This window comes from Perca flavescens, chromosome 16, assembly GCF_004354835.1.
Source record: "Perca flavescens isolate YP-PL-M2 chromosome 16, PFLA_1.0, whole genome shotgun sequence".
Taxonomy (NCBI): domain Eukaryota; kingdom Metazoa; phylum Chordata; class Actinopteri; order Perciformes; family Percidae; genus Perca; species Perca flavescens.
In genome coordinates this window covers 27,702,329-27,722,742 of record NC_041346.1, presented here as the reverse complement: position 1 = coordinate 27,722,742, position 20,414 = coordinate 27,702,329, and the positions used below count along the sequence as shown (strand labels likewise).

At 40.0% G+C, this 20,414-nt stretch overlaps 3 protein-coding genes across 5 annotated transcripts; 2 read left to right on the top strand and 1 right to left on the bottom strand.

Moving 5' to 3' along the window:
- The first annotated feature begins 457 nt into the window (after nucleotides 1-457).
- tmed2 (transmembrane p24 trafficking protein 2) lies at nucleotides 458-4,371 on the top strand. 2 transcript variants are annotated; one of them, XM_028602526.1, is made up of 5 exons: nucleotides 458-928; nucleotides 1,843-2,035; nucleotides 2,243-2,260; nucleotides 2,591-2,698; nucleotides 2,804-4,371. In XM_028602526.1, the coding sequence occupies exons 1-5, from the start codon at nucleotides 749-751 to the stop codon at nucleotides 2,926-2,928; spliced, it is 624 nt and encodes a 207-aa protein (XP_028458327.1). In that variant the 5' UTR covers nucleotides 458-748; the 3' UTR covers nucleotides 2,929-4,371. The 2 variants fall into 2 exon arrangements, with proteins under 2 accessions (XP_028458327.1, XP_028458328.1); XM_028602527.1 differs by lacking the exon at nucleotides 2,243-2,260 and having other exon boundaries at nucleotides 607-928; nucleotides 2,804-3,047.
- A 1,035-nt stretch (nucleotides 4,372-5,406) lies between these two features.
- On the top strand, nucleotides 5,407-11,857 carry ddx55 (DEAD (Asp-Glu-Ala-Asp) box polypeptide 55). The gene is made up of 14 exons (XM_028601396.1): nucleotides 5,407-5,639; nucleotides 5,720-5,770; nucleotides 6,905-6,991; nucleotides 7,077-7,168; nucleotides 8,253-8,315; nucleotides 8,685-8,834; nucleotides 8,960-9,149; nucleotides 9,235-9,317; nucleotides 9,854-9,985; nucleotides 10,078-10,170; nucleotides 10,509-10,623; nucleotides 10,778-10,946; nucleotides 11,037-11,329; nucleotides 11,612-11,857. The coding sequence occupies exons 1-14, from the start codon at nucleotides 5,532-5,534 to the stop codon at nucleotides 11,792-11,794; spliced, it is 1,809 nt and encodes a 602-aa protein (XP_028457197.1). The 5' UTR covers nucleotides 5,407-5,531; the 3' UTR covers nucleotides 11,795-11,857.
- On the bottom strand, nucleotides 6,534-18,882 carry eif2b1 (eukaryotic translation initiation factor 2B, subunit 1 alpha). Of its 2 annotated transcripts, XM_028601399.1 has the most exons (10): nucleotides 18,522-18,882; nucleotides 17,533-17,634; nucleotides 15,474-15,610; nucleotides 14,071-14,187; nucleotides 12,691-12,803; nucleotides 12,530-12,598; nucleotides 12,357-12,432; nucleotides 12,123-12,248; nucleotides 11,854-12,044; nucleotides 6,534-7,176 (listed from the first exon to the last, which is right to left on the bottom strand). In XM_028601399.1, the coding sequence occupies exons 1-9, from the start codon at nucleotides 18,532-18,534 to the stop codon at nucleotides 11,889-11,891; spliced, it is 909 nt and encodes a 302-aa protein (XP_028457200.1). In that variant the 5' UTR covers nucleotides 18,535-18,882; the 3' UTR covers nucleotides 6,534-7,176; nucleotides 11,854-11,888. The 2 variants fall into 2 exon arrangements, with proteins under 2 accessions (XP_028457200.1, XP_028457199.1); XM_028601398.1 differs by lacking the exon at nucleotides 6,534-7,176 and having other exon boundaries at nucleotides 9,447-12,044.
- Nucleotides 18,883-20,414: the final 1,532 nt, after the last annotated feature.

Here is a 20,414-nt window from a genome sequence, read left to right as displayed (position 1 = left end):
GTAAAACACTGACAGGGAATATTTAACTGCACAATCAATACATTTTTGCAGATACAGACTTAACTTCAGTGAGATTTTTTGAATGCAGAACTTTTCCTTGTACTGAGTACTTTTACTGAATAAAGGGTCTGAATTCTAGGGCTGCTCCCTCTTAGTCGACTAATCGGTCGTTTTGGTCTTAGTCAACTTAGATTTCTTTAGTCCATTAGTCATGTTTGATGCTTTTTTTCATCCTGAATGACTTATTTCCAAGAAACGTACAAGCACATCTCTGGTAAACACAAGAATTAAAGTGGTGCTTTTGCATGACTCTTTGCAGAGAAACTCAGATTTACAGATCTGTCGATTAAATCAACTAATCGATTAGTCGATCCAATTGAATGAGCGTTATATAGTCGACTAAGAATTTCTTCAATCGAGAACAGCCCTACTGAATACTTACTCCACCAAAGACAGAGGTTGGTGTGATGCTCTGCTCAGAACAAGTAAAGGGTCACTTTTGGCTTCATTTTGACAGCATTGTGCTTCGCAGTCTACTAAATTTGGCCCTCGACGGCTGCCGTTTAAGCCTGTACGTGGCATTCAGAGACTAACGTTACACACAGCAGCCGAGGCTGGTGCGGCTCCGCTCCTGCAACAACTCACTCATACAGACAGATATCCTGCACTCCTACAGGAGACACTGAAGCAAGGACGCTCTTTATATCACCAGACTTGTTGTGACGCCTGCAATAAAGCATTTAGAAACATGTTTACCGTGTCGGAGCTGGTTGTCTTGCTGGCCGTCCTGTCCGCCACTGCATCCGGCTATTTCGTTAGCATAGACGCCCATGCCGATGAGTGCTTCTACGAGCGGGTCAACTCCGGCACAAAGATGGGCCTCATGTTTGAGGTTGCCGAAGGAGGCTTCCTGGACATCGATGTCGAGGTGAGATACTTCACTGAGATAATAAAACATGCCACCTAATATGGAGAAATATGTTTGTTTTTTCCTCTAATGTGCGAGAGTGATACACAAGGCCTGTGCTAGCTAACGTTAGCTGCCGACGTCTCTGCGTAACGTCAACTGAAACTAACGTTAGTTGATGGTCATCAACTGATTTTAATTTAAACATTTGAATGTCTGCATCAAATTATCATTCGACCAGCTTTTTGTTATTAAGTGCGTGAACATGTTAATTTAATTATTCATAAGGATACAGGAAGTGCAGCGTTAGCATTATGTACGGGCTAAACTGTGCCATCAAACTATGTAGCTACGTTAACGTTAGCCAATATGGTGTTTTAGCATCACCTAAGAAAACATCACCTCCTTGTGACTTGTTTTCTGTGGAAACGTTGCTGTATTTTAGCGTGCAACGGAGTGTTTTGTGTACACAGATGTTGCTGCCATATGTTACAACAGTGCCATCAATTAACCATGTCAGATGTTGCCATACATTCGTGTTAAACAATGTAAACATATAAATATATGTCAAATATACGCTGGATATACTGTCATAACCACCAACCTCATATTTATTCCAGCACCATTTGTACTTTTGCATTGCCCTGTTGCCTTACCGTTTACAATCCTCATAGGGCTGTTAGTCTGCATTTATGTATTTTTATATACAGACATATCTGTTAATTTTTTGTGAAAAATGTTTGTTTACATAGTTCAGCTTCTTGTTTGTTTTTGGCCATAGTCTATAACTCTGTGGATGTACTTTGAGAGCAACAAAAAGCCTGAGTCAAACCCTTACTTGGCCATTATAGTGGATTCTGATAAATGCATTTTTTTGTCGTGCCCTCATGCAGCAGTGGTCTTTACTCATATTAGTTTTCTTTTGTTCTTCCCAGATAACAGGGCCTGATGGTAAGCAGATTTACAAAGGTGACCGAGAGTCCAGCGGGAAATACTCGGTGGCAGCACACATGGACGGCACCTACAAGTTCTGCTTCAGCAACAAGATGTCGACCATGACGCCCAAGATCGTCATGTTCACGATTGATATTGGAGAGGCCCCCAAAGGCCAGGACATGGAGACAGAAGGTACATACGTGTGTGGGTTTATGCATATGTCTGTGTACAGAGAGAAAAATAAATTTCACATCAATATATTGTCAGCCAGCCTTTACAGATAGATCATGCAGATAGCAAACCGGTTGCTCTGTCTGTTTTCTGCTGATCTTGTTAACTGTTTGTGATAGTTTCTTTGCCTTTTTGACTTTGTTTTGGGCACTCTGTTCATCTTTGTAGGTGGTGACAGCTGGGATGGTAGGGCACAGGGCAAAACTGCTGTTGTGAAATAGTTTTGAGTTTGCAATGCACTGCTAGTTTCCTCTAACCAGTGTTGTTTCCATAGTATTAATATTGTGCATTTCTACAATACATAGGAAGTTGTATTGTTTGTGAATGGCTTGACTATTGGCACAGTGAGAACATGGGGATCTATAAATGTCGCTGGTGATGGGGCGGCATCACCTGCGACATAAGCCACAATTACAAAACTGTTATGCATGTATTGCATATCTCCACGCATGTTTCATTTTTTGCACCTCACCTGTGTTGTGGCTTATTACCGATGGTTACTTTCACCCGTTTCAGCCCACCAAAACAAGCTGGAGGAGATGATCAACGAGCTGGCAGTTGCTATGACAGCTGTAAAGCATGAACAGGAGTACATGGAGGTTCGTGAGAGGATACACAGAGCAAGTGAGTCCAGAGCCAATAAGAAGAATGTGCACAAAGAACCAGTTTGTCTTTTTGAAATTGTTTGAATGGAAATTAAAAATACCATGTCTCTTTCTTTCTATCTAGTCAACGACAACACAAACAGCAGAGTGGTGCTGTGGTCGTTCTTTGAAGCTCTGGTTCTGGTGGCAATGACTCTTGGACAGATTTACTACCTGAAGAGATTTTTTGAAGTACGGCGAGTGGTTTAGTGCGATTTCAATGATCCCTCTGTGTCCTCCACTGATTTTCTCCGCAACACCAAGACAGTTATTTACACTCTGGAAATGAGACTGGCAGATTTTTGAGTAAAGCCTGATTGGATTTCAGATGTTTTGTTCTCCTGTTAACCTATTTGGTTCCTCCTTTATAAATGTAATTAGTGTTTTGTTTGGAACAAATGGCCAAAAGATTCTGGGATAGATGTCAGTTAAGTTTATTAGTTCCTTTTTTATGTTTAACAGATTGATTTCTTTCTCTCTTTTTTTGTCCAATATTGTTAATTACAGTTAGTACAAATAACTTGCCAGTACAGTTTTACCTGTGTGAATGACTGTAAGGCTCATAATTTTAAGTAAAGGTCAGAAGAGTTAGAAACACACATATGGATCGTCATGTGTGGAGTACCCACAGGACAATGAAGATTTAAAATGGGACCCTTTTCAAATGGTAAAAAAGACAAACATGAAAGCAGTGCATTTGGTTGTTTTTTTTTTATCTGAGATGCAGGGGGTTGTGTGTCTTGGTCTAAGCCAGGTCGGACAATGTACTCCCAAATATGTGATATCTGTACATTGCGTTTATGCTCCCAAACAACAAATTGCACTCCTGATAAATGCATCTAAATACCTGAAGGATTTACACTGCAGCTGATTTTCAAGGGAAAATATACGGCTTCTAGCTATGTGTTGATTCTTAGCGATCTGTGCTGCAGGGGACGGGGGCTTCAGTGGACATCTTTTGCAGGGAAACTATGTAGTTCAGAAAATGGCAACAGGCAAATGGTTTCTTGGCCTAAGAGTTCACAAGTTAATTTCATTTTTACACTTATTTGAAAACTTCCAACGTCACTTTAGCAGTAAGACCTTGAAGAGCTGAGGCAGGGTTGGATTTTAAACTGAACTACTTGGAGCGGAACTCCAAAGCCAAGTGTCGAGAAATCCTGAAATACATGTTGATTGAGGCTGGCTGGGGGTGGGGGGGTGTGACACCTAATGACTGCTGTGTGCTTTAGTTGCTTCTACTATAGCTCTTTTGTTGGGGTTAGGGATTTTAAATTATATAATTGTATACAAATTTGAACCGTTTTTTTTTTTTCATGGAGCATATCCTGTGACATGCAACTGTTTAAATGAAGCTTTTCAAATTAATCTTTTACCCGTTTCTTTCCACATCAAGGTAAAAAATACATAAAGTACGTCCAAGGCAGCAGCTTGACATCTAGCACACAGCTGCAACATCGCATGTCACTGAATATGCTCCCGTTTTGTATTAAAAACAATCTTTGGTGAGCTCTGGCAGGTGCTCTGTACACAGTCTCTCCTTTTTGTGATTACAAACGACTAAATCTGGTAAATGGAACTGTACAACTGTAGAATGGTTGTCTGTGGAAAAAGCCCCAGGTTTCATAATAAAGCCAATATTCTGTACAATTACTTGGATGTCTTTTTAAAACGGGTGGTGATGTCTTATCAAGAAAGTTTGACAGCAAATCATCTAACTTAATGGTTTTCAAACTGGGTGGAGTTTATGACCAGGGGGAAAACATGAAATTAAAGTTGACAGTTTTCACAGCTGGCAGCCATGTTAACAAATTAAATTGCTGCATTGCCTGTAATGTTGCAGTAATAGCTGGACCTGAGCCGGTGTTAATTTAAATTGTTTAAAATTTTTCCTGCTATAAAAGAGTCAAAATGTTTTCTAAATGATCATAGAATCTGACTCAACATGTTGAGTGCTGTGATGACATGTGTTGAAGTAATATAGCAACAACACACAAGCTTCTCTTCAACCTGTAAAAATTAAATATAAAATCTTAAGATTTTGAATGCAGGACTTGTAATAGCATTTTTAACAATGCCCTATTGCCACTGTAACAAAAAGGACTGTTTTGGCAGAAACTTATTAAAAATAGTTCCTACGTGAAACCGCTCCCAATCAGGTCTGTAGATCAACTCTAACTATCATGATTTCTGGAAAGAGACATTGCTGTTGAGTTTTACTAAAAAAAAATGTGGCACTTCGAGCACCGCAAGCCGCCGGGGCCATCTAGTTACATTAGACATCTACGGCCGCTATCTCCAACACTGGGCAGCTCACACCAAAAACATCTTGATTGATAAACCACTACAGGTAAGAGGGGAAATATGAATTTGGGATTTTGGGGTGAACGGTCCTTCCTTTCAAGTAACATTTTTAAAAGGCAGGATTTATACTTGTAGCAGAGTATTTTTACAGCGTGGTATTAGTACTTTTACTTGAGTAAGTGATGTGAACACTACTTCCAACGCAATTACAATACAAAAATAAAATATAAATGTTAAAAAAAAGCAGTAACTTGCACTTTCTTGAAATGGCCTGAATGTTTCTTCCATATTTGTTGTATCTAGCAGTAATAAGAAATAAATAAAAATACAAAAAAAAAAAAAAAACGAAAAATAAAAATCATTGGACGCGGAACGATACTCGTGTCAGCGCTTCAGTTCCGACCGGCTCGTAAACATCAGCGCACCCGGAAAACGAGCAGCGTGGACAGTCAGCCCAACGGTGGCTAACAACTTTATCATAAAACTGTGCTTAATGTCACACTTCCAACATGGATAACACGACAGAAGGCAGGTGGGACAGTTTACCTGTTAAACTCAACGACGCAATTTTACAAACGCTCGACGAACTGAAGTTCACGCACATGACACCTGTACAGGTAAACACGAGCACGTTAACCCTGGCTCTGCTTACTGCAGTAAACACATCAGAGGATTTACTATGGTTGTTTGTTTCTAGGCTGCATGTATTCCGCTGTTCATGAGTAACAAAGATGTGGCTGCTGAGGCGGTAAGTATAACTAAAGTACATTTACTCAAGTAACGTTACTGTACTTAAGTACAATTTTTAAGCACTTGTACTTCAATTGAGTAATTTTATTGTATGCCACTTTAAAATTTGGAAGCCAATATTGTACTTTTTACTCAACGTTACTTTGCAGATGTCAGATTATTAATACAAAATATAAAATCAATAAATATTGATGTATTATTAAAGATTAAACTATCTAGCAGTATATACAAATGAGTTGGCGTCACGTTTAACAGCTGCAACATTAAAGTGATGAACACAATGCATCAATAAATAAACAGTTAAACCTATCAGACAGGCTGGTACCACTTTACTTTCTAATAAATATGAAAGGTTTATGAGCTATCACATATGGCTAATAAATCATGTATTAATGATCTTTAGATATGAGAACTTAAATCAAGTCCAAGACTAGATCCAGTCAAGACAGAGTAAATAGAGTCCTGTTTAAAACCGTTTCCAATGCTAATATAGTGATTTAAGGAGTTAAGATGGATCTATAAACAAGAATTATCTATATACAATAATGATCTAAATACAAGGATTGATCTATATACAAGAATGATCTGTCTTCTGATAAACTAATCAATGCATAGAATTTAGGAAACGTTTTGTACAGCTGATCTCAAATCAGCAGCCAGGAAAAAAACTCAATAGTCGAGTCTAACAAAGAGACCGAGACAAGTGCAAGACTTCAAAAAAAAACCTTGAGTCTGGACTTTAATAAGTTAACAAAAAATGAATAAGTAGTTTTGAGTTGCCAGGTTGTGGGAAATCCTCCTCCAGCATGACTGGTATTTTAGCCAGCACTACAACTAATAATTTTCGTTATCGATTAATCCAACAACCTTTTTCTTGATGCATAATACTGACTATAAAATGACAACACAAAAAAAGTACAGAAATGGCTGTTAAGATTTCCTGCAGCCCAATGTGAGATTGTTTTAAACAACCTAAAGTGCAAAACCCAAATATATTCTGATAAATAATTTAGAACCAGCAAATGTTTAACAATTATCTTTTGGTTACCTTTTGCGAAATCCTTCCAAGACATCTGGAGCTTTTTTTCTTTAGTATTTCCTGTGCAGCTCACCGAGTGTCGTGTCATTGTAGGTGACTGGGAGCGGAAAGACGCTTGCTTTTGTTATTCCTATTGTAGAGCTGCTCCTGAAGAGAGAGGAAAAGCTGAAGAAGATGCAGGTGAGAAGCCCAGCTGTACGTTTGCTGTCAAACAAGTGGTGGATGTTGATCGTTTGGTGAGGCTTTAGATCTGGTCTTTCTGCAGGTTGGTGCCCTGGTGGTCACGCCCACGAGGGAACTGGCTCTTCAGATCAGCGAAGTGATGGCGCACTTCATTCAGAAATTTCCACAGTTTACGTAAGTCACTGAAAAAGATATATAGATCCAAAAAGACAAAAAAAAAAAAAGTTCATCTTTGACCTTTTGAATAGGAGTTAATTTCCTTGTTTTTTTCCCCCCCTGCATTGTTGAAATCATTTAAATATTGGTTACATTGCAGCTTGGTTCGCACCAGCCCATCATTGCGTTCTCGGTCAATACTGGACCAGTTTCAAAGATTTTTGGTCACATCAGTCTGATAAACAAATGCATGAGGAAATGGGGTCCAGGTTGAAGGAAAAAAAACATTTACCCTTTTAAATACTCTTAAAATGTTCTGAAGTGTGTTTGTAGGAGCTACTTCTCCATAGTCCGTGTGTTAGCTACAGTAGATGGAGGTCAGCACAACAGTTTTTGAAGCCGACAGGAGTACCGACACGGAAGATAAGCAACACCTGAAAACATCTCTATTAGTTATTTAGAGTATTTTCAGCGCTTTAACTTGCTGAAGCAGTTATCTCTGCGCTCTTCAAAGCCACCAGACTCCTTTGACAAAAAGGTCATTCAACAGCGCAGTCAGAGTCTCCGTGTTCTGTGAGGTAAAATCACTGTTTTTGTCAAAAGGAGTCTGGAGGATTTGAACCTTCCTGTACCTCATACAACCCCACTTAAACAAATATGAACCATCCCTTTAACTCAAACTCTTAATTTCAATAACATAATAATAAGGGGACTACCGATGAAAATTAGCACTTTGAGCTAACTCGGGTACATTAACATTGTTTTAATGTTGATTAATGTTCACTGTCCCCTTTCAAATAAAGAAATTGAAAGACTTAGCGTTGGCAACATTACTTTACACAATATTTGTGCTTAAAAAACAGTCCCCTGCCATTTTGTGTCAGTCATGTTGATCTTTTGTGTTGTGAATTCATTTTATAATATTAAAATGCTTGGTGTTGGGCGCCCGGATAGCTCAGTTGGTAGACCGGGCGCACATATATAGAGGTTTACTCCTCGACGCAGCGGGCCACGGTTTGACTCTGACCCGGGGCCCTATGCTGCATGTCCTTCCTTCCTCTACAAAAAATAATCTTAAAAGTGTGGTGTGTTTGTTTTCTAGGCAGATTTTGCTGATTGGTGGCACCAACCCAATAGATGATGTGGAGAAGTTCAAAGATCAGGGGTACGTACCAGATATAATGGGTTAATTAGTTTACTTTTGGAAAGAGCCAGGCTAGCTGTTTCCAATAAAGTGCTATCTATCTATCTATCTATCTAAAACCACTGGGCTGCAACTAGCTTCATTTTTGATTAATCTGTTGATTATTTTTCTGGATTAATGGATGAATTGTTTGGACTATAAAATGTGGATCAGTGTTTCCCAAAGCTGAAGAAACAAGAAAAGATACACATTCAAGAAGCTGGAATCAAAATTTTTACTTTCTTTTTTTTCCACACAAAGTTACTCAAATCGATAGCGATTAATTGAATAGTTCACAACTAATCTATTCATCTTTGCAGCTCTATTACATTTTGTCTGTGTGTGTTTCAGCGCAAACATTGTGATTGCGACACCGGGCCGCCTGGAGGATATGTTCAGGAGGAAGGCAGACGGTCTGGACCTGGCCGGCTCCGTCAGGAGTCTGGATGTGCTGGTTCTCGATGAGGCCGACAGACTCCTGGACATGGGTTTCGAGACCAGGTGCTGAATAAAACGTTTGTCGTACTCATGGGAGAAGAAAAGAGTCCTATAACGCTTCCTGAGAGAGAGCTTTTTGTTGTTAGGTCTTTGTGCAGCTAACCGAGCTCGTGTGTTTCCGTGTCCAGTCTGAATACCATTTTAGGCTACCTGCCTAAGCAGAGGCGCACCGGCTTGTTTTCGGCCACTCAGACTCAGGAGCTGGAGAAGCTGGTGAGGGCCGGCCTCAGGAACCCAGTACGCATCACTGTCAAAGAGAAGGGCGTGGCAGCCAGCGCCAGCCAGAAAACGCCCTCCAGACTCTCCAACTACTACACCGTGAGTCCCACGCCAACGCTGACCACATCAATCGGAGCCAAAATGAGAATGTACTCGCACAAAGATGCTTATGTTGTTATTTCAGATATGCAGATCAGAAGACAAGTTCAACAACCTGGTGGCGTTTCTAAGGCAACACAAGCACGAGAAGAATTTGGTCTTCTTCAGGTATGTTAAGATGGGCAGCCGTTAACACGTGCACACTGCACAGTTTAATCGGCCTTTCTGCATAGCCAAAACATACCGTAATGTAAACCCCCAATTGGCTTTGTCCAATAAAGTTAATACAAATTAACTTATTAATTAATGTTAATTATATTAACAATGTTACGATGAACGGAAAGTAAGATGGCTGTTTTTTCTGCAGTAAAGTTAAGGTTTGCCTGCAGTGTTAGCCACATGCAAAATACTTCTACTACTACAACTACTACTACTACAACTACTACTACTACTACATTAAAACACGCTCACAACAGTTTATAACGGAACTTTTGAGAGCAGCTTTGAGGGAAATCAGTCCGTAAAATCCAAACGGTTGTCAACAGCCGGATCGTTAATAGTTCAGGCAAATAAATCAGCTGTGAAAGCTTTTAACCGGTGCTCATGGAAGGGAATACAATTCACAAAATGGAAGAAGAATTATGACTATTTATTTATTAAAGGCCTTTTTATGACTTTTTGACTTGTTCTTGTCTCCTCATCAGTACGTGTGCGTGCGTGGAGTACTACGGGCGAGCTCTGGAGACTCTGGTCAAGAAGGTCACGGTCCACTGCATCCACGGCAAGATGAAGAACAAACGCAACAAGATCTTTGCAGACTTTCGAGCCCTGAAAAGGTGAAACAGTGTGTACCGGAAAAAATATATCTGGTTGTGTGTAACCGGCACTTTATGACTTGTATTTCATTTTTTTGTGTTTTTTGTTGCAGTGGCATCTTGGTGTGTACGGATGTGATGGCCAGAGGTATCGATATCCCCGATGTTAACTGGGTGCTGCAGTATGATCCTCCCAGCAGTGCCAGGTGAGTGAGCAGAGTTTAGTCTCTGAAACTGTCAGGATTGGGTCTAATTATGTTGCTATATTACTGTTTTTGTTATGATAAAACTGACATCTTTTCATTAATGTATTTAAAATAGGTCACAAATATATAGCTTATGTTTTTAGAGGCTCAGTCATTTCCTAACAGCTGGGTACTGTGGTTTTTAATCAACATTTTCTTAAACTGGAGAAAATGGTGCATTTGTTTGGGACTATTTTCAGCAGCGGACTGATCTTTAATTTTAAGAGGTTTCACAATTACAAATTTAAAAATGGTCAGCTATAATTTCCTTTTTGCTGTCTTTGTCTCGTCCACCCCAGTGCGTTTGTACATCGATGTGGACGTACAGCACGTATCGGCAATCAGGGCAATGCCCTCGTCTTCCTGCTGCCAATGGAGGAGTCCTATGTCAAATTTTTGTCCATCAACCAGAAAGTGAGTTCTTTTCCATCACTTTTTATTCCTGTTCTACCTCCAGTTAGGTCCGTATACATACAGTATGAGTACTATAAAGACAGGGGAATGTTAGCCACATAGGTTTTAAGATCATTTGAAGTGGACACATATTTGTCTTTTGTCATTTCCTCAGTGCCCGCTGCAGAAGATGCTCCTCACAGGTGATGTTGTGGATGTGCTGCCCAAAGTGAAGGCCATGGCTCTGGCCGACCGAGCCATGTTCGACAGAGGCATGAGAGCCTTCGTCTCGTTTGTCCAGGCCTACGCCAAACACGAATGCAGTCTCATCTTCAGGATCAAAGGTGAAAACCGCCACTTTTCCATCTTAGACCCAATTCTGCAGTATGCATAAAGTACAAAGGTAACCCTTTGTGCTGCATTTCTTTGTCTAGATGTGGACTTTGCCGCCTTGGCCCGCGGCTTCGCCCTCCTCCGCCTGCCGAAGATGCCCGAGCTGAGGGGGAAACATTTTCCAGATTTCCCCGCGACGACGGTAGACACCGAGACCATCCGCTACAAGGACAAGCACCGGGAGAAGCAGAGGCAGAAGATGCTCGCTGAGCTGAGAGAGAAAGACGACACCCCCTTTCAAAAAAAGAACTTCATCAAGAATAAGGCCTGGTCGAAACAGAAGACCAGGAAGGAACGCAAGAAAAAGAGATCGGCCAAGAGGAAGCACAATGAGGTATTTGCTAGAGCTTACACTCGATTTAATCAACAGATCTGTAGAACTGAGTTTCTCCACAAAGAATCATGCAACAGCCCCACTTTAAATCTTGTGTTTACCAGAGATGTGCTCATAAGTTTCTTGGAAATAAGTAATTCAGCATTAATATAAGCCCAAAACATGACTAATCTTAGTCAACTAAGACCAAGACGACCGATTAAGTATTTTTATTTCAAATATTTTGATAAGAACCATCCGAGGGCTGGATTTATTGTATTTATTACTTTTCCGTGTCTGCAGGGCTCTGACGTGGACGACGAAGACATGGCGGAGCTTTTAAATGACACTCGCATCCTCAAGAAACTAAAGAAAGGGCAAATCAGCGAGGAGGACTTTGAGAAACAGATAACAAGTGGAACGAAGTCCAAACACAAAACGGAAGAACCGTCGCTCCTCGACGGCTCCGGGGATGAGGATGTGTGATCGGCTGTATTCAACTTGTAGAAAGCAGAATTTAATTAAACATTTGACCTTTTGTTTACCTTTTGATAAATGGATTTTATTGGAGGACTTTCAGTTATAAATAAAGCTTGATGAGTTCGTCGCTGACAGCAGACGGGGTGAGGACTCCCAGGTCGGTGAAGAGGAGGGTGATGAGGGAGGGGGGGGTGTAATCGATCATCGGATGCTCTTCCGACAGGTTCTTTACAGTCTTCAGGGTATCAGCTTTGTACTGTGGGGGCGAGAAGAAGACTTGTAAAAGACATAGAACACAACATAAGTCTAGATGGGATTTTCTTTGCCACCGTACCTTGAATTTATCGGGCACGTCCTGTTGGTTGAGCGGATAGAGGCGGACAAATTTGAAACTCTCTGCCACGACGTAGAAGGGCTTGTTGTGAGCTTTAGAGCACACGGCCGTCTGATAAGTGCCAATCTGCATCAGCAGAGGTCAAACATTTAGGTCTCCGTATCACAGGCAGCACTGGAAAGTAACTTAAGTCTTCTTTTATTACACAAACACGTTTGTAACACCGACGCTCACCTTGTTGATGATCCCTCCGCTCTCAACGACTCCCTCTGCACCAACAATAACTAGGTCGACTTTCTCCAAGACGTACCTGTGGAAAATGACAAATAAGTTTATGGCGACGACGTATAACACACTTTCTCGGCGCGTTCCTTTAAAACTCGATAATAACGTTAATAATTTTTTACCCGACCGCTGCATCCAGAACTACTGTTACTGGAACATTGAGCTTTCTCAGGGCGTCTGCCATCTGTCGCCTGAACGAAGAAAGAAATAAAATCTGATTCAATGATTCTGTGTGTCCTACCCTCTCAGAATAAAACTAACTTTACTGACGCTATTCGCTCACCCGGCTGAGTCAGGCTGCGATTCGGTCACATAGACGGAGAAGCGTTTCTTCTCAGCTGCAGCTTTTTCCAGAACCCGGAGGACGACTCTGGAGTATGAATGAGTCAGGATTTTCTGGGGGAGGAACATTTTAAAGACGTCAGGCAGGGAGGGGGATTCCTTAATAACGTGTGTACAAACTGTGTGCTGTATGTCTGCATATTTCTAAGCTGTAGTGGCTAAAATCCTAGTTTATATCATTGATGTTCCACTTCCGGGATTGCTCCTTTGCCGCTGGAAAATCTGCCGGATTTCACTCATTTAGGCCGGATATCTGTTACCTTGGATTTCCTTTGTGTTGGCGTTCTAACCTCCGGCTGATTTGTGAGGACTATGGTTAACTGCTCCTCAGATCTCTGCAGGGTAAATCCAGACAGCTAGCTAGACTATCTGTCCAATCTGAGTTTTCTGTTGCACGACTAAAACAACTTTTAAACGTACACATGTTCCACCAAAACAAGTTCCTTCCAGAGGCTAGTTTGCAGAGGCACCATGGCTCCGCTCGGCGCTTAGCACCGCCCAAGACGATTGTGATTCGTTTTAAGAAATGCCAATAAACCAGAGCACGTTTTCCTCCCATCCCCGAATGCTGTGTGGACTAGCCAGACTCTTTCCGGACGTTAACAAGGACCTTCAGTCACAACAGTCAAGTTTTAGACCTGCTCATAGTACAAGTTCAAGTTCTTTGTTGTCATGTGCACAACTATTACAGTGAAGCAGTAGTTGGCAATGACATTCTTAGTTCTTTTTTCCCCCACTAACGAGCTGTTCACTAGTCGAGCCAAGGCTGCTTTATTTATATAGCACATTTCAGCAACGAGGCAATTCAAAGTGCTTTACATTAAACATTAAAGAGCAATTAAAAAAGAATTAAAAACATCCGTTAAAGGGAATATAAAAGAAACTGATAAGATGGGTATATAATACAAGAATAAAAGTTACAGTGCGGTGTAAGAAATGAATAATAAGAAAAGTCTCCAGCCTTGATTTTTTTTTTTTAAAGCAGACCTGCAGCTTTCTGGGAGTTTGTTGCATAAAAAATGAACGCTGCCTCTCCGTGTGTAGTTCTGACACCGGGGACAGAACGCAGACGTGACACAGACTACCTGAGAGGTCTGGGTGGGTCATTACCTAAACCGTTAACTCCTGAAATCAACTGCAAAACAAACTGAACTTCGATACACTAGTTCCTCTGAGGGACTACTTCTTTATACATTCATACTTGTATGTGGATTAATACTTGTGATTGGTCTACTCTGTGTGTTTTTCTCTTGATTCCACGACACGTTCTGGATTCATAAAACTGAACCAACAGTATACATCGTGTAAAACAAATACTTACAGCGCCGTCTTTGATGAAGGTGTGACAGAGCTTTGCGACTTTGGTCCTGGACATGGAGATCTTCTCTAGGAACAGTTCTCCTCTCTCCTCCATCACCTTCTTACAGCGAGACAGATCCTGACGGACAGAGTTAACAAAAGTTAAGAGTTTTTCCTCACATATTTAAAATCACTTATTTTAGAAGCAGAAACAAATTAATATTCTCATTGGTTCTCCGGTCACCGAGGAGACCTGATCATTTGATCAAATAGGAGGAAGCCTGGGTGGAGCAAAGTTAGGACAAAGCCAGTAGTAACTTCTCAAGGCTGATCGCAAACCTTATGTTTTGTAATATTTTTTGCAACGATTTTTTAAATTGATTCTTTTCCCCAGAACCGTTTTTAAATTTTTTGTACCAATGATTCACCTTAATATGTTTCTGTTTATATGGTACCGCTGATGGCGACTACATCATAACCACTTACAGCAAAACTTTATGTACTTCTTTACAAATGTCTCATGATAAATTGCCTCTAGAAGAGTATCATTTAACTTTTGTTTTTGTTTAAGAAAGAAAAGGAAATCGCAATACCTAATACTATCAAGTCGCAATACCTCTCGAATCGCAATAAAAGAAAATCGCAACACAAACCGACTGGCCACCCATGTATCGTGAAAGAAGCGAACCGGGACAAAAGCATATCGTGCCCTATAAAATATGAATGTGATGTTACGATACAATACAACTTTATTGTCAGCCAGGGCTGAAATTCTTTTTGCATCCCTGGGTAGCTCAGAGGACAGACATACATACAGACATACATAAGATGAATAACACCAAAAGACAGATAAAACATTACCACAAATGACAAAGCATACATGTATAACAACAGAAAATGACATGAACATACACACAGACAAGGTCTTGGCGACTTGTAACCCTGAATAAATATTGCGCTGGATTTAACATAGCTGGTGTAACAATAGGATAGATTGATGTTACCGGCCCGGTCAGACACCGCCTTCCAAGAGTCTGGGTCTACCGAGGTTTCTTCCTAAAAGGGAGTTTTTCCTCGCCACTGTTGCACCGTCGCGCTATGCTAGCTGTTGGGGGTATTACTAGAATTATTGGGACTTTATAAATTGTAGTGTGGTCTAGACCTACTCTATCTGTAAAGTGTCTCGAGATAACTCTGGTTATGATTTGAGACTATAAATAAAATTGAATTGAAATGTATGAAAGAGTTTTTAAGTCTGATGCGATTGAAAGAATGAACTCTAAAGCGTCTGTTTGAAGGCAGAAGCAGATATTCTCTGTGCAAAACATGGGAGGAGTCATCTGAAATATTCCTGGCCAGTCTGAGCAGTTGGTTATGTAATATCTTTGTTTGGATGCATGGCCGCGTCCCAGCCAGGCCACCCACCTGATGCTCCAGTGATGTGAGACTTATGAAGCGCAGGAAGAGCTCTCCTCCGGAGGACACGGCCACAGAGGAGTCCACTCCCGTCAGACAGTCTGTGGCCCACGTCAAGCTCTCCCTCAGGCCCAGGATCGTTTCACCTTGTTAGAGAAATTTTGATTTACAAACTTTCTCTCTTGTTGTTATTTAAACTGCATCGAATGCCACATCATAATGATTACACACTCACAAGATACCACGGAGCCATCGTCTGTCCTTGTGAAAGGCACAGGATGTCTCTGAGAGCAGAGCAGGCCGAGGAGATGCCCAGCTTGAGATAACTGACGATATCAACTCTTTATTATGACTATAGACTTTCATCACTTTCTACGTTGTAGTACAAAAGCTGTTGTAGAAAGCTTATTCGTTGGTCATTTTCTGTACTCGTGCTGCGAGTACTGTAACTGCATCCTTGTTGGGTTCTCAAGTAAAATGAACTTTAATATAACTGCAGTGGTTCGGTCTATTATTTGATAATGAAATTATTCTAAACACACCTGAAGGGGCAGCGACAGCTTCTCAACACAGGCTGTGGTTCACTAGAAACACAGAACACTTGTACTCCTCTACATCTCAGAGGTACATTTTGTACTCCGCTACATTTGTCTGACAGCTTTAGTTACTTTTCAGATGACAGTTTTTCCTCCCCTTCCTGTCCAGTGAAAACCACGTATCTCCAGATGTGTTGATGTTGAATGTTTGTGATAAACTGAAGGATGAAGTCTTCCTTTATGCGTTGAGAAAAACGCTCCTCCTTCTTAACCCTTGTGTTGTCTCCCATTCAACCACGCACTTGTCGTCCTCCCGTGTCAAAATCAACACATTTTTGTCTCTTTTTTTCAACACTAACACCAATTTATTACCACTAGTTTTACACTTATTTTTGAAATGCATTGTCCAAACCTCATTTATAGGAAATTATACCTAATCCATGAGTTAAAAAAGCTGAAATTGTGAATTATTTAGACTAATATTAAAGGAAAGTTAATCACAGTTATATGTCAACATTCTGTCGGGATGTTTTTTTTTCGAATGCTAAAAAACTGAATAAAACGCCCAAACTTCAATAAAAGTGGAGATCAGATCTTTTGTTGTACTTGCGAACCGCGTTGTATGGAATCTTCCGTGTTATTTTTTGGGTAAATACAATGAGGTAGTTAAAAAGAAACCCAGATTTCTGATATAGAAATTTTGAAAACAGGTCAAATTTGACCAGAAGACAACACAAGGGTCAAGCTAAATAACGTCTTTAAAAAGCCTCTGGGATCAGCTGGGAAATGCATCGCCACAAAGCTGAAAGCAGGGCTGTTTTTCTAACGCTGTGAAAAGTTTAAAAACTTTTTAGAGATATATCGCTGTAGATTAAACTATTATAACAGTATATAAAAGGAGTTAAAATGAGCACAACCTTAAACATCTACAGCAGTAAAATGCAACACAAACATTAATGCAGCAGGAATATTAATCCAGAAACATCAGATAGAAGAAGAGATAAACACTGACAGGGAACATTTCACTGCAGCATACATAATGTTACTATTACTTAAGTAAGGTTTTGAATGCAGGACTTTTACTTGTAGTTGAGTACTTTTTAGAGGTGTTGAAATTAATCAAATAATTGATGCATCGAATCGTAGACGTGGATAATCGGCATGCTCATAATCGATTATTTCTGTTTACAATGTAATGTAGGCCTTACAACATTTCTGTTTACATATTCTGGTATGTTTTGCACATTCAGGAAGTGCCATGTGCTCAGTGCTGTATAGTTTTATGTATCCACTTTATTTGGTATTAGAGCACTGCAGAATGTTGTTTTAGAAGACATGGCTTTAATAGAAAAATGTATTTGATGCATCGTGATGCATCGAGATATCAAATTGAATTGAATCGCTGACATGATAATCGAATCGAAAGTTCAGTGAAGATTCACACCTCTAGTACTTTTACTGAAGTAAAGGATCTGAATACTTCTCCCACCACTGCATAACAGGTAAAAATGATGCTGGGAATGAACACACACCTTTGTCTCTCTTCAGGAATTCCAGCAGGGTGCGGATAGCAGCTACGGCAGAGGCCATGTCCGGGTCTTTCCTCATCTGAGCCCTGAAATACTCCACCAGTTCTGATCCAGGGACACAGTGAAGAAGCACAGTTAGCATAAGCGAATACACCCATGCTAAAGTTGACTAAAAAGAGGAATAAACAAAAATCATCTTTTGGAAATTGATCTTAATGCCTTAATTAAAAAAATCCAACTTTTAAGGACACCAATTTTCTTTGTGAATGAATAATGTATCGTAAATAAATAAATGTTCTTCCTTAAAATACAGGGGGCATAAGTCAGTCCACCCCTATGTTAAATTCCCATAAAGGCAGGCTGATTTTTATTTTTAAAGGCCAGTTATTTCATGGATTCACGATACTATGCATCCTGATAAAGTTCCCTTGGCCTTTGGAATTAAAATAGCCCCCCACATGATCACATACCCTTCACCATAACCCCCACATCATCACATACCCTTCACCATACCCCCCACATCATCACATACCCTTCACCATACCCCCACATCATCACATCATCACATACCCTTCACCATACCCCCCACATCATCACATACCCTTCACCATACCCCCACATCATCACATACCCTTCACCATACCCCCACATCATCACATACCCTTCACCATACCCCCACATCATCACATACCCTTCACCATACCCCCACATCATCACATACCCTTCACCATACCCCCACATCATCACATACCCTTCACCATACCCCCACATCATCACATACCCTTCACCATACCTAGAGATTGGCATGGGGTACTTTCCATAAGATCATCTCTCAATGCAACTCAAACCAGCTATTAGGCTAACTGAAATAAAACCATGCCAGTCTCTAGGTATGGTGAAGGCTATGTGTGCTTATGCTAAGCACCGTGTATGCTGTATAATGCTACTAAACGTGACATGTGAGAGGAAAGGGGAAACGTGAAGCCACCTACCTTCTTCATTCATCCTGACACCCACAACAGAGAGCCTAAAAGCTGGAACTGTTAGTCTTTAAACAAATGACTGGGACTGTTTGGTTCTGTGAATTAAAGTCTGCCCCCAAAAATGTTGACACATGCAGCTGCTGACTCCGCGCCGCTGCAGCTTCCGTTCAAATCAAATTATACACAACATAAAATTAAAAATAACAGATTCTAATCAACCCTTTCACCTACACTTCTCAGAATGCTGCCATAAAAACAGCTTTGAGTCACTGTGGGAAGTTTTATTATTGATATTCGCCGACTGTCACTGCGTTCAGCTAAGAAATCAAGAAATGCGTGTTGACGTGTCGCAGAGAGATGACGTATCACTTTTTTTTTGCCCCAAACGTCGTGCCCTCTTTAGGTACTGTCGTAAATATTGCTACAAATTTGAGCTGTGATGGATTTTGATGGGAAGATTAGGCCTACAACAGTGTATACTTGTGATTGATTGATTATGATTTTTTTTTTTTTTTTTTTTCATATTCCTTACACTTATTTATTTCGCAAGTTTTACGCAACTATCAATAAGAAAATGGATATAAAGGAGTTAGAATGAGCACAACCTTTAATATATACTGCACTTAAATGCAACATACACATTTTTACTACAATTTAAATAAATAAATCAATAAATGTCTGTATATATATCAGTGTAACCCTGTCTGATATTTTGGCCTTTTGAGGAAAAGCCCAGAGACCGTTTTTACCCTAGTTAGCATGAACGTCCTTATACATCAGAAGAATCAGATCTATTTATTGGCCAAGTATACTTACATACACAAGGAATTTGACTTTGGTAGGTGTTAACTCTCTATACATTCAACAAATAGTAATATAGACACATACTGTACAATAGAGACAACAATCTACATATAGGCACATATCAACATAAGATACAAATATACAAATAAGACATAATATCAAGACAAGTACACATGGAGTGGGATGTAAAGTGCAAAAAGTAATAGTGCAAAGTAGTGTGCAAGATGCATATTGGAATGATAAGTATGTAATGTGTAGAGAAGTGGGTGAGTGGCCAAAGTGGGGATGACCCCTCTTATCCATAGTTCAGTACACTGAACTACATTTTAATATTTTGTTGTGGACAACTGTGAGATTTGGTCACGTTGGCAGTCGATAGAAAGGCCAGGGGTCACCATGAATGTTAGGGTTCATCCTCTGAGAACCTTGAATATTTAAACGAATGTTTATTTGACTGAAATCTGGCTGTTTTTGTAGAGATAAGAACCTCGTAATTGACATGTGCTGTTCAAGGGAAGACTTTGACTGTGGTGCATTACAAATAATCATACCGACATTTAAAGAGAGGCAGAAACCTTTTTATTTGTTTATAAAACTATGTTTGGATTACATGTTTCCAGCAGTGGAATGTAACCAAGTACATTTACTCATGAACTGTATTTAAGTACATTTAAAGGTACTTGTACTTTACTGGAGCCTTTTCTTTTCATGCCACTTTCTACTTCTACTCCGCTACATCTCAGAGAGAAATATTGTACTTTTTACTCCACTACATTCATCTGTTACAGCTTGCGTTACTTTACAAATTCAGATTTGCACACAAAACACATAGTAGTTTATAAAATATGATGTTTTATTATAAATTAAACTACCCAAAAATATATTGGCCTTCAAGTCCAGCTGAAATGATTAGACACTTAGTTGATTGACACAACTGTTTACATCGTTTCTGTTTTCTAAAATGTGAGGATTTCTCTGCATTGAGTACTTTTAATACTTGAAGTACATATTCCTGATACTTACATACTTTTACTTAAGTAGTATTTTCAATGCAAGACTTTTACTTGTTACAGAGTATTTTTACAGTGTGGTATTTGT

Bases quoted from the DNA above. Each gene is read 5' to 3' on its own strand.
- eif2b1 (XM_028601399.1), bottom strand. The intron at 14,188-15,473 runs GTGGGTGGCCTG...TCTGTCCGTCAG, and splicing joins TCACATCACTGGAGCATCAG to GATCTGTCTCGCTGTAAGAA. The intron at 12,045-12,122 runs GTACGGTGGCAA...TCGCCCCCACAG, and splicing joins ACGTGCCCGATAAATTCAAG to TACAAAGCTGATACCCTGAA.
- ddx55 (XM_028601396.1), top strand. From the start codon at position 5,532: ATGGATAACACGACAGAAGGCAGGTGGGACAGTTTACCTGTTAAACTC. The intron at 9,986-10,077 runs GTGAAACAGTGT...TTTTTGTTGCAG, and splicing joins GACTTTCGAGCCCTGAAAAG to TGGCATCTTGGTGTGTACGG. The intron at 11,330-11,611 runs GTATTTGCTAGA...CCGTGTCTGCAG, and splicing joins CCAAGAGGAAGCACAATGAG to GGCTCTGACGTGGACGACGA.
- tmed2 (XM_028602526.1), top strand. From the start codon at position 749: ATGTTTACCGTGTCGGAGCTGGTTGTCTTGCTGGCCGTCCTGTCCGCC. The intron at 929-1,842 runs GTGAGATACTTC...TGTTCTTCCCAG, and splicing joins TCCTGGACATCGATGTCGAG to ATAACAGGGCCTGATGGTAA. The intron at 2,699-2,803 runs GTGAGTCCAGAG...CTTTCTATCTAG, and splicing joins TGAGAGGATACACAGAGCAA to TCAACGACAACACAAACAGC.